The sequence below is a fragment of the Cladophialophora psammophila genome, assembly GCF_000585535.1.
Source record: "Cladophialophora psammophila CBS 110553 chromosome Unknown aczJe-supercont1.20, whole genome shotgun sequence".
Classification (NCBI taxonomy): domain Eukaryota; kingdom Fungi; phylum Ascomycota; class Eurotiomycetes; order Chaetothyriales; family Herpotrichiellaceae; genus Cladophialophora; species Cladophialophora psammophila.
This window is the reverse complement of record NW_006912941.1, coordinates 246,395-257,021: the sequence shown is the minus strand read 5'-3', so window position 1 is coordinate 257,021 and position 10,627 is coordinate 246,395. Positions and strand designations below refer to the sequence as shown.

The following is a 10,627-nucleotide window of genomic DNA, read 5'->3' as shown; positions in this document are numbered from 1 at the left end:
TTCCCGCCCAGGTGAATCCGCTGTCGTTTGGCCGGGTAAGATTTGGGGGAGAAGAGACTAGCAAGCCGAGTCGAGCGGTACAATCTTGCAGAGAAAGGAAAGAGAGAACGATTCGACGAAGCTCGGTCTTTGGTGAAGAGCTGGGTCGCAGAACATGCCCGAGGAAAGACTGAGATCGACTTCGGGGTAGCCAGGGCGACTGGCTGGGGAAGGAATGTATCTCAGTGCATGGTACAGTTCAAAATGCAAAGCCCTAACTGGCGGCAGGTAATTTCCCCAAAGCTGGAAACCGGTAGAAAAATGAGTCACGACAAAGGAGTGTCTGAAACGAACTGCGTTGTTTTCAGCGATGGCAGCAATGGTGTAAGATGTCAAAAAAGTTCTCGGTCATGGCGGTTGACGAGGCTGCGAAGTCGCCTTGCGTCACCCCTCTCAAGCCCTCTCTACCCTTTTTCTCCCCATAGTACTGAGAACCTCGTACTACTAACGAGTAGGGAGTTACAGAGATTCGTGAGTCAAATCATGCAGCTTTCCACTCTAAAAGAATCCGCATAAAAAAAAGGCGACAGATCCCAAATGCAATCACAGAAAGTTTCTACCTACTCATCATATTGGATGACAGGACCGAGATAGGACATGATGTAAAAGGTATGATTTCAAAAACTCTATACACTGGCAACATGGCCGAAAATGAGCATTAAAACCCCTCACTGCCTAGTTAAGCTATTGTATCACTCTGGCGAGCACCCTTCTGGTTGCTCTTCATCGCTAGATCAACGAGCTTTCATCTCATATGTGCCGTGTACTCTGCAAGCTTGCCACAAGTCTCATCAAGATCATGGCACAGCGATTTCAGATTCGCCGCCCTTTCCTCTTCAGCGAGTTCCGTATCTTGCTGAGCAGAATTGGTGACTGTCCAGAAATCGTCAGAGCAGGGTCCAAGTGGATCAAAGTACAATGCAAAACTGTCTCGGTCGAGAGGAATAGATTCGTCAACTTGAGGCATCTCTAGCTCCGTAGAAGTTGCCACCTGGCTCGGGAGGTCCGGCAAACGTGGTGCATCTTTTGATCCTTTACTTGAGCCCTTGCTTGATTGGGGCTTTCCGGATAGATTTTCTAGATCGAGAACAGGTAGTTCTGGTAAGTCGATGACAGCGTAAACTTGGAAGTCGTTAGTGGGAAGAGCGTTCATCCAGCCATTCGACGGTTGGATTGCAGAGAAATCAACGCGAGTGTCTGGAATCAAGGCCATCCCAACTTGAGGCTGCTGAAGCTGCATTTGGTGAGCAGCTTCATCTGAGCCGATATCTTTCTTCATAGGCTGGGTTGGGGGTTGGGGTTGGGGCTTGTTTTGGAGAGATTTTTGCTGCTGAGGGTTGCTCTGAACATTCGGCGCTGGCAAGTTAGACTGGCTGAGTTCCTGCAAAAACCCGGAAAAGGCTTGTGAAGAGAGCAACATGCGCGTGAGGTCTGTGAGACGGTTGTTCTCTTCGCGTAGTTGCTGATTCTGAGAACGCAGATCGTTGGCTTCTTGAGATTTGGCGGCAACTTCTCCTTCCAGTTGAGAAATGTATTCTGACGACGTGAGTTAATAGACGTCGAGTGTGAGATCGAATAGAGGGGCATACCTTTTCTTCTAGAACGGAAGGCACGGGCAGACACCTTGTTCCTAAGTTGGCGACGTTCCTTGCTGGACAACTTTTTGCCTTCCTCGCTCGCCAGGAGACGTTCGTCCTCATCCATATCATCTTCATCCTTCTTGACACGAGGCATGTGGGACATGCCAGTCAGTGGGGAAGTATCTTCATCAGACACGGAAACAGCGCTGGCTTGCCTCATCCGATTCAAGACTTTGGAGATGCTTTCTTCGACAAGGGGATCCTTGGCTGGCTGACTCTTTGTGGGAGCTGGACCCGGAAGAGGTTTCTGGCTCTGCGGACGATGTTGCTGTTGTCGGGCCATCTGTTCCTGCTTTTGAGCCTGTTGAGCCTTGGCCTGAGCAGCCTGTTGGCTGTGCATTCCAGGATAGATTCGTTTGATCGGGGTAGAAGCAGTGTTGTTCTGGGTCACCAAAGTGGTCGGGCTGACGAATTGTGCCGGACCAGATGATGCGTCAGGATAGAACATGGCGGGAAGACCATTCGGCGAATCCGTCTCGAAATCCATATCAGCTGGATTGCGGGAGAAGTCGAACTCGTCCAAGTCACTCAATGGCATGTTCAGTGTCTCGGTGGGCATAATGAAGCCTCCATTTCCCTCATGGTATTGCAAGCCAGTCGCTTTGTTGATGTTGAAAGTGCTGGCTAGGGCGCCGATGGGGATGCCGGTCTGCTGGTGGTAGCGATCGTACTGGAAGCTCGGTCCGGGGAACGTGGTAGGAGTCGAGCTCGAGGCAAAGGTTGCAGAGCCTGGGATGGACGATTGAGGGGTCAGCATCGGGACTGACTTGATGTCTGGAGAGGTGGTTGCAGGTGTGAAGTCATTCTCGATGTTGAGGAAGGAATCGTAGTCAGGGTCAAAGGTGGTGTTGAGTTGGGACATGCTCGACTGGGAAGCAGAATAACTCATTGCAGAGATGAGAGTTGGTTTACTTGACGGGTGCGTGGCCTGGGAGCCTACGCGGGTTTTCAAGGCAGCCTAAAAATAGGCACACAGGGTTCCCAAGTGTTTGTTCAGTCCAATGTCATCCAAATTCTGGCGTCTGGCGTCTGGCGTCGTGTGAAGGTGTTTGTATCTCGGTCGAGATGGTAGCAAGGGCGAGTTGGTGATGGAATGAGGGAATGATTGAAGAGTTTCGAGTGAGAAGTTGCAAGGGAGGAAGGAGTAAGGGAGAGAGAGGCAGAGGAGGAGAGGAGGGAAAGCAGGAAAACGCAGGGAGAGGGAAAGTTGGCAGACCACAGTACCTCATACGGAGTCGTTAGTTGCGCAGGGCTCATCCGGACGAGAGCCTAGCAGCCCGTAAGTGCCTAAGAGCACAGCACTTGGGGGCTCACCAGGCTTCTTGAGAGTAAGTGCTGAGGCTGTGTCGGAGTGTCTCCCCCCTGGAACTGCCTGTGACTGGCTCGTGTTGCTTGCCGGGTCCCGGTTTTGGGGCATGTCTTGCGAGAGTCAACGAGGGTCCGGAGTATCGGCGGCTCCATCTCCCCGTGATCAGCGCATCTGGTATGCAATCTCCGCCAATGACATGGCCAGTGACCTCCGTCTTCAGGCTGCCATGAATCTTGCACAGAGATGGCCAAGAAATCCAAGCATTGGCAGGGCACAAACCGAGTTACATACCATCATACGATGCCTCGATGGCTCAAGGATATTGGAATCCCCCCTGGCAGACCCTACTCCATTGTCCGCAGTATGAAACCTCAGCGATGAATTATGCGCTGGCCCATACCGGGTACAATCTCTCTCTTATTCTCACGTGACCCCGGTGACTGGGCGATCAGACTGAGCATTTAGCCTTTCTAACGCTTCAATCATCAGGCGCGAACATCCACCGTGGCTCCGAAACAATGGCAAGAACTACCGGTCATGAGTATGAAACTTGTCTGGACCCGCTGCAAATTATTGAAACGTTGATCCGCCTATGTGGATAAGCCTGATCAACTATGGTTCATCAGACGAGCTCTCCTTATTTTCTGCCCCTGGAACGACCGTCACCGAGACCGTTGACGTCTCGACGTATTATGTCGCGAGGTAGGTAGATCGCCCATGCCGCTGCTCTCACCCATATACAACGTCAGTCCGCAGCGATCCACGACAGTGATTGAGACCTATGTAGATCTAAATTGATGAAGACTTGCAAGGGTGAGCGATCTGACAGCTTGATCCATCACCCGCAAACCCGGAAGAAGTTCACGAGGAATCGAGGTAAGCGTACTTGGTACAAAATAAATGTCTCTCACAGTCTTCGGCCGAGCAAAAACATGACTCGCCCTTAACCCTGAGGCCGAAGCCCTAAACCCGACGTGTGCCAGCTTGTGGCCACCGTGGCAAACGTGGCGCGAGAATGTGGCTGGTGATCTAGTCATGTGACCAGACCCGGCGTGTCCAGCCTGGCGAGCTGGCTTCCACGGCTCGCACGGATCTCGCGCGAGTTTTCCACATCTGGTTGCTGCTTTTGCTTCTTCGCTTCTCCTCACATCTCGCATCTCACATCTCCGCCCAAGGCATTGACGTTGAATTCCTGCACCGTGACTAATGTCAATCTGAGATACACCAGTCACCAAGCCAATTACTTTCTCCGTTGTCGGCATGTTACCCGCGTATAAGATTGCTCCTTCAATGCCTTATTATTTATCCCATTTAGTTCATTTTTGCTAATGATAAAAGACTGCTGACCCCTTCGCGGCTAATGTTGGAGGTCTTGTGCAGCTTTGACTCGTTTTCACCATGGCCGAGGCCAGCTTCAAGCAGATGATTGCTACTCTTTTGCGCCAAACGAGACCACAGTCCTTTCGCCACTCGAAGCCTCCCCGCTACCCTCAGCGTCAGTTGTCTACCGCTACAAACCCCCAGCCGCAGCCGCCCGCAGCCGAAACTGCTCGATGGCAGGCACATCCGATTCGGACTCAGAGTGCTCAGACGCCGCAGAATGAGCGGCCGCGCCTCGAAAGCCTGCGAAATGAGGCTGAACCGCGACCTTTCTCTTCCTTTTTGACCGACAACTACTCCCGACAGCATAACTATCTGCGCATTTCAATTACTGAACGATGTAATCTACGATGCCTCTATTGCATGCCCGAGGAGGGTGTTCCGCTTTCTCCCTCGGCGCACCTGCTCACAACCCCCGAAATTGTATATCTCTCGGAATTGTTCGTCAACCAGGGCGTTGACAAGATTCGGTTGACAGGGGGAGAACCTACGGTGCGGAAAGATATTGTGGATCTTATGCATCAAATTGGAAAATTGAGGAGTAATGGTCTCAAAGAACTGTGCATAACAACAAATGGCATATCCTTACATCGAAAACTCGACTCCATGGTAGAGTCCGGGCTGACCGGCGTCAATTTGAGCTTGGATACGCTCGATCCTTACCAATTCACCATCATGACGCGGAGAAACGGGCACGACGCAGTCATGAAATCTATCAACCGTATACTCGAGATGAACAAACTGGGGGCAGGTATCAAACTCAAAATAAATTGCGTGGTAATGCGGGGTCTTAATGAACGAGAGATTCTACCCTTTGTGGAACTGGGCAGGGACCAAGATCTCGAGGTGCGATTTATCGAGTATATGCCATTTGACGGCAACAAATGGTCGGAGAAAAAGATGTTGAGCTTTAGGGAAATGCTGGCCCTCATCCGCCAGAGATACCCTGATGTTCAAAAGGTACGAGACCACAAAAACGACACGAGCAAGACATATAAAATCCCGGGATTCGCTGGTCGAATTGGGTTCATTACCTCCATGACCCACAACTTCTGCGGCACTTGTAACCGCCTTCGAATCACGTCCGATGGAAACCTCAAGGTTTGCCTGTTTGGAAATTCCGAAGTCTCTCTTCGTGATATACTGCGTGAGTCAAATGACGGCAAACCTATCGACGCTGAAGCCATGGAAGCTATTCGACAACTTGAGATGGATCGTCGACAGCAGCTTTCCGGGACTAAGGGACTAGCGATATCCGAAAAGGAAGCAAGGTTGCTCGATGTCATTGGCATGGCGGTGAAACGCAAGAAGGAGAAGCATGCTGGAATTGGCGAGCTGGAGAATATGAAAAACAGACCAATGATTCTTATCGGTGGGTAAGCCTTGATATTCTCATCATTGTCCCAGATCTTCACACTGCTGTCACGACGAAAGGATCCGATGGAACCACAGTACAGAATGCCAAAACTTTGGATATGATGAATATAGACCTATTTCGTGTCTGCCTTTGTCCTGTCTTCAGCCCATTTGTTTGGTCAGTGATCTAGCTGACTTTGGTGTTTCTGTAGATGATGCTCCTCTTGGACAGCCTTTGCCAGCTTTGCCGCCACGGACACCCCTGTTCAGGTATTCTAATGCAATGACTGCCTTGCAACAATCTTCGCTACCGATGCATTTGCTGCCGCAATCTGCACCTTCATCATCATGGTATCAAGTTCGCTGCTTTTCCTCGCTCTTTCCGATAAGGCCTGCTGGGTTTAGGAAGTTTAGCAACTCGGCCTCTCTGGCGAGATTGAGGCATAAGCCTTTTCGCTATGTGCACGGCCAGTCTTCGTATCGTCGCGTACCGACCAAGGAGCCGGAAAACGTTCCAGCAACTTCTGTTCGCACCTGGGATGAAAGCCGACAACGAACCCTACGGGTTAAGACTCCAAGAACAAGATCTCAAGCGCAGTGGTACGGACAATATCTAGTTCGAGATATTGTGAAGCGCATTTACCACTACCGAAGCCGTCCCGACGAACGCAGCAACAGTGGCGCACCAGGTTGGTGGGGAGAGAGCGAAACGCTGAAACAATCCTCTGAAACGCAACAGGAAGAGTCCCCAGCATCATCCACCACGGACGCGACTCTTACCCACCTCACTTCTGACGGCGAAGCGCATATGGTTTCTATCACGAACAAGAAACCGACCTCTCGCTCCGCCACGGCAACAACTTTACTCCTTTTCTCCCACTACGGGACATACGGCGTTTTGTTTGCGTCGCGGCTACGAAAGGGTGACGCACTGGCTGTGGCACGGGTAGCAGGCATTCAGGCTGCAAAGAAGACGTCTGATCTCATCCCTCTCGCTCATCCAGGCCTCAACATCACGGGCGTCACAGTCCGCTTAGAGCCATTTATGGGAGACAACTTGCCTTATCCGCTGTCAGAGGGCAAAGTCGACGCAGCTATTCCCAGCGATATCAAGAGACTCTACGGTGGTGTGCTGGTCACAGCCACGGTTGCCTGTGAAGGTAAAACCGGCGTGGAGATGGAAGCCATCACCGCGGCGTCTGTGGCGGGACTGACCATGTACGACATGCTCAAGGGCGTGGACAAGGAAATGGTTTTGACTGGGACGCGGGTCACGGCGAAAAGTGGCGGCAAATCTGGAGACTGGGAATGGGACTACAAACTAGGCGAGCGCATATCTTTCAATAGCTCCAACAGAGAAAAAAACAATCACGTCCAGAGCAACGGGGCAAAACAGACGGAACAGGGTGTGGAGGAGCAGGACCAACTCCTCAAGCAGCGAGAGATACGGCAGGCCGTCGACCAGAGACGAGAGGAGAGCTCCACCAAGGGACAAATCTCAGCTGAGGACCTGGCCAATCTGCGAACGAGGCGGCTGAGGAGACTGCATGCTTCTCGAAAGGCCAACCACAGGACCCCCGTTGCCCCGGCCAAGGGTGATGCATTCTAGGGACAGGAAGACAGACCCCACTGAGGAGGCTAGATGTATGTATGTACAGGCATACGTACCACCAGAGGTCAAAGCAAGGAATCAGCATCGGGCGGAGACCAAGATATCTCACTCGCATGGCCGTACACTCGGGACACCGTACTCATACATATATGCATGGACATGTATTCTGTACAGATATACCACCCTTCTTAGCAGGTGCAGTTTCCGTGCTCGATGTTTACCCTCTTCGTACCCAGTACTATCTATGTCTCTGTGCCTTTCTTTCCACACAGAATGATAGCTTAACTCGGATTCATCGCCTGCAAGACGTAATACCGTGGCGATTCTTGCGGGTTATTTAGTGTTCATTCATTCATTCATTCCGTTGCTCCATTCCCCCCCCCCCCCCTTTTTTTTTTCTGTCTAGGTCTCTACAACCAGAAATAATAGGAGTTCTGTAGCTCTACGTGTTTGATACGTATACATGTATGCTTATTTCAAAGCCTATCTTCGACATTCTTTTGTATTTGTTTATTCATTTATATGGCTTAGATCTTGCGAATAATTCAAAATTGAATCGCAGAGAGGTCGGTCTATATGGGTATCGTTTCGCTGGTAATATGCAACAATGATAACAATAATCACTAAGAAAAGTATGGCGGCGATGGTGGTGGTGGTGGTGATGATGATGATGATGACGATGCAAAATGAGTCCCCTGACCATAGGACGGAGTACTTGGTCAAGTTGAAATAGCCTCGGATATGTAGTCAAGACGCCGACGCCAGAAGAAAATAAAGGTCAAGAGAAAGAGAGGTATGTAGGAGGCGGTAGCAGCTAATTGCTAATCTGCTCCTGTGCTGGGTTTGATCTGGTCGAGTCGGGTTGGGCTGGGTCAACCCATTTCATCTCATTCATTTCATTTCAACCAGACTTGTTCAAAGACGCCGCCTAGAGGCTTTTGGCCGGCCATTTCCTCCATGTATTTCTCCGAGACGGGCGTGATCAGACAGCTCCAGCGGCTGAAGCGCGTCTGGGCCCAGTCGAGGCAGAAGTGGTGTGTGCGCAGGAACTCGGGCGGCTGGGCGCGCGACGTCAGTTGCTGCTGCTGGCGCTGAGTAGCGCTGGAGGCGTTTGCGCCTCCTGTAGCGATGGAGGGTTGCGAGGGCGCGATATTCCACCGCGACTCGTACAGCGTCGGCCCGACGGCGAGGTGTGCTAGGGATGGTTTGGCTCCTCCGGCCAGGGAAGGAAAGACCCATTCGACGAATTTGGTCGCGTATTCCTTGATGCTGTAATCCCCGAGTTGGCTAAATACCTGGTTCTCGGGGAAATTGCGAATGTGGATGGTTCTCAGGTGCTGGAGAGTCGGGAGAGCCGTCTTTCGCAGTCGGATCATCTCATCGTTCCACGGAAAGCCCATGCCCAGTTCTATCATATTCGGGCAGAGGCGGGCGATGTCGTTGATCGACTCCTCCCATAGATCATGGCTGTATCCTCCCACGCCGAAGGGACGGGAAGTGTCCATTGAGAGATGTTCACGGGGTTGAATGCGGGATTCAAATACTAGGGTCTCAAGGGTAGGACCGTGTTCGGCAATGAATGTGCTCGGTCTTTCCAATATGGCGCCGTTTTCAAATAGAAGCGATAATGTCCGGAGGCCGGTGAACGAGTTGAGGAAGCGGACGAGAGCATCCTTGAGCGGGCTTGTGGGATTTTCGTGGCGGAAGAGGAAGTGTTTCAGCGATGGGTTGACACGTGGGTTTTGGGGCGCCTCAGGGGATGCCGACGCCCAGTGGAACGTTCCCGCGATAGATTCGAGGAGTTCGTTGCTACCAGGGCAAGATTCCAGGGCGAGGCGCTCCAGTTGGCAGAAGAACAAGGCCTGAGGGATAGAGGACGGCCGCAGGAGCGTCACGTCCAGACCCTGTAGGGAGAGGTCACGAAGCTGAGGGAACGTGTCTAGTGCATACGCAGAGCTGAAGAACGTCTCCATCGGTTGCGGGATGTGGTGAAGGAAATTCAGCCTGCTCTGCTGGTACCGCTCAATCAGCTGCTTCTCCTGTCCCAGCGACAGTCTCTTGATCGACTTCGTGTTGGCGGATATGATCTTTTCAACGGCCTCCCCATCGTTGACTGTGCGAGCCTCGAGACCGGTCAGGTTTTGGGGAATGAGCGTGCCTTCTTTCCAGGAAACGACATCGTAGAAGTGGAGGCGCTGGAGCGTCCTCTCGTGTCGCTGGGTGAGGAAGGCCAGCGTTTGCCGACTCAGGGGAGTCTGATGGAAGAGTCTGGCATAATTAGCACGAGCACATTCGGCCTCTGTGCAGTTCACTCACGCGAAGCTCGTCATTTGACCGGTAGGGACTTTCTCCACGAGGCTATTCACATGTCCCTCGATGGATGCCACATCGGATATCCTCCTGCGCTTGTAGACCGAATTCCTCCTCTGCGTCCTGCCATTTCTGATTGTGAGCTCTCGGACAGACTGAATGAGTGGCTCCCGGAATGCAGTTGTTCCGTGCATTGGAGATTGAGGCAGATGGAAATCGACGGTGTGGTAGAGCCGAGCCATGACCATGTCCTCCAGGACACGGCATGTTAGGGACAAATTGTAGAGGTCTCTGCGATTATCAAGCTGCAGACTTGTCAGCTCCATGATTTCTTTCAGACAGTTCCTCGAAGACGCACATAGTTGACGATATGGAGTTTGACCTCGTTTGGAAGGTTCAGAAGCCGACAAGGCTGCGGAAACGGGGATGACTCCATGGTCCCGTGGTTGGCGACCAACACGACCAGCTTGGGTATGCGCAAAACAGTCAATGTCAACAACACGTCCAATATAAATGAGTCACACAGCTTCACATCCAATTCTCTGCAGCACGCAGGAGATTTTTTGACATGGACGGGCAGGAGTCGGATTATGATAAATGGTGACAGAAGGAGTGGATACGCGATGAGAGGAGCACGCAGCCTTGACATCAAGGGAGGAAATGGAGCCAGGACCCAGGGGAGGCGAGGACGGGCATGACGGGAGCCATGCCGAAGAGGTAAGCCTGGCGTTAGACTGGCAGACAGCGTAGCATTATGTCAGACTGACTATCGTTAATCATAGTGCATTCCGCTCGCTGGCGTGCGAGGGCTGAGTATGTACGAAGAAAAATTCCAACAAAGAGCGCAATAAGGGGTGGTGGAGGAGGGTGAGAAGAACGAACGATAAGCAGGTTCCTGGTCGGATGCCTGGCGCCCACAGGCTGCTCATTTTGCGCAGCATGTCTATGCATGTGAATGCTTTTGGTAATCAGCTCCCAACA

At 51.9% G+C, this 10,627-nt stretch overlaps 4 protein-coding genes across 4 annotated transcripts; 2 read left to right on the top strand and 2 right to left on the bottom strand.

The window, feature by feature from the left end:
* Positions 1 to 784: 784 nt before the first annotated feature.
* Positions 785 to 2,568, bottom strand: A1O5_10470 (uncharacterized protein; the record flags this gene model as incomplete). Its single annotated transcript, XM_007751046.1, has 2 exons — positions 785 to 1,575; positions 1,629 to 2,568. The coding sequence occupies 2 exons, from the start codon at positions 2,566 to 2,568 to the stop codon at positions 785 to 787; spliced, it is 1,731 nt and encodes a 576-aa protein (XP_007749236.1).
* Positions 2,569 to 4,386: 1,818 nt separating this feature from the next.
* On the top strand, positions 4,387 to 5,748 carry A1O5_10469 (molybdenum cofactor biosynthesis protein A; the record flags this gene model as incomplete). Its single annotated transcript, XM_007751045.1, has 1 exon — positions 4,387 to 5,748. The coding sequence occupies one exon, from the start codon at positions 4,387 to 4,389 to the stop codon at positions 5,746 to 5,748; it is 1,362 nt and encodes a 453-aa protein (XP_007749235.1).
* A 259-nt stretch (positions 5,749 to 6,007) lies between these two features.
* A1O5_10468 (uncharacterized protein) lies at positions 6,008 to 7,333 on the top strand (the record flags this gene model as incomplete). The annotated part of the gene is made up of 1 exon (XM_007751044.1): positions 6,008 to 7,333. The coding sequence occupies one exon, from the start codon at positions 6,008 to 6,010 to the stop codon at positions 7,331 to 7,333; it is 1,326 nt and encodes a 441-aa protein (XP_007749234.1).
* An 899-nt stretch (positions 7,334 to 8,232) lies between these two features.
* A1O5_10467 (uncharacterized protein) lies at positions 8,233 to 9,972 on the bottom strand (the record flags this gene model as incomplete). Its single annotated transcript, XM_007751043.1, has 2 exons — positions 8,233 to 9,604; positions 9,653 to 9,972. 2 exons carry the CDS (start codon positions 9,970 to 9,972, stop codon positions 8,233 to 8,235), a joined length of 1,692 nt encoding a protein of 563 aa, XP_007749233.1.
* Positions 9,973 to 10,627: the final 655 nt, after the last annotated feature.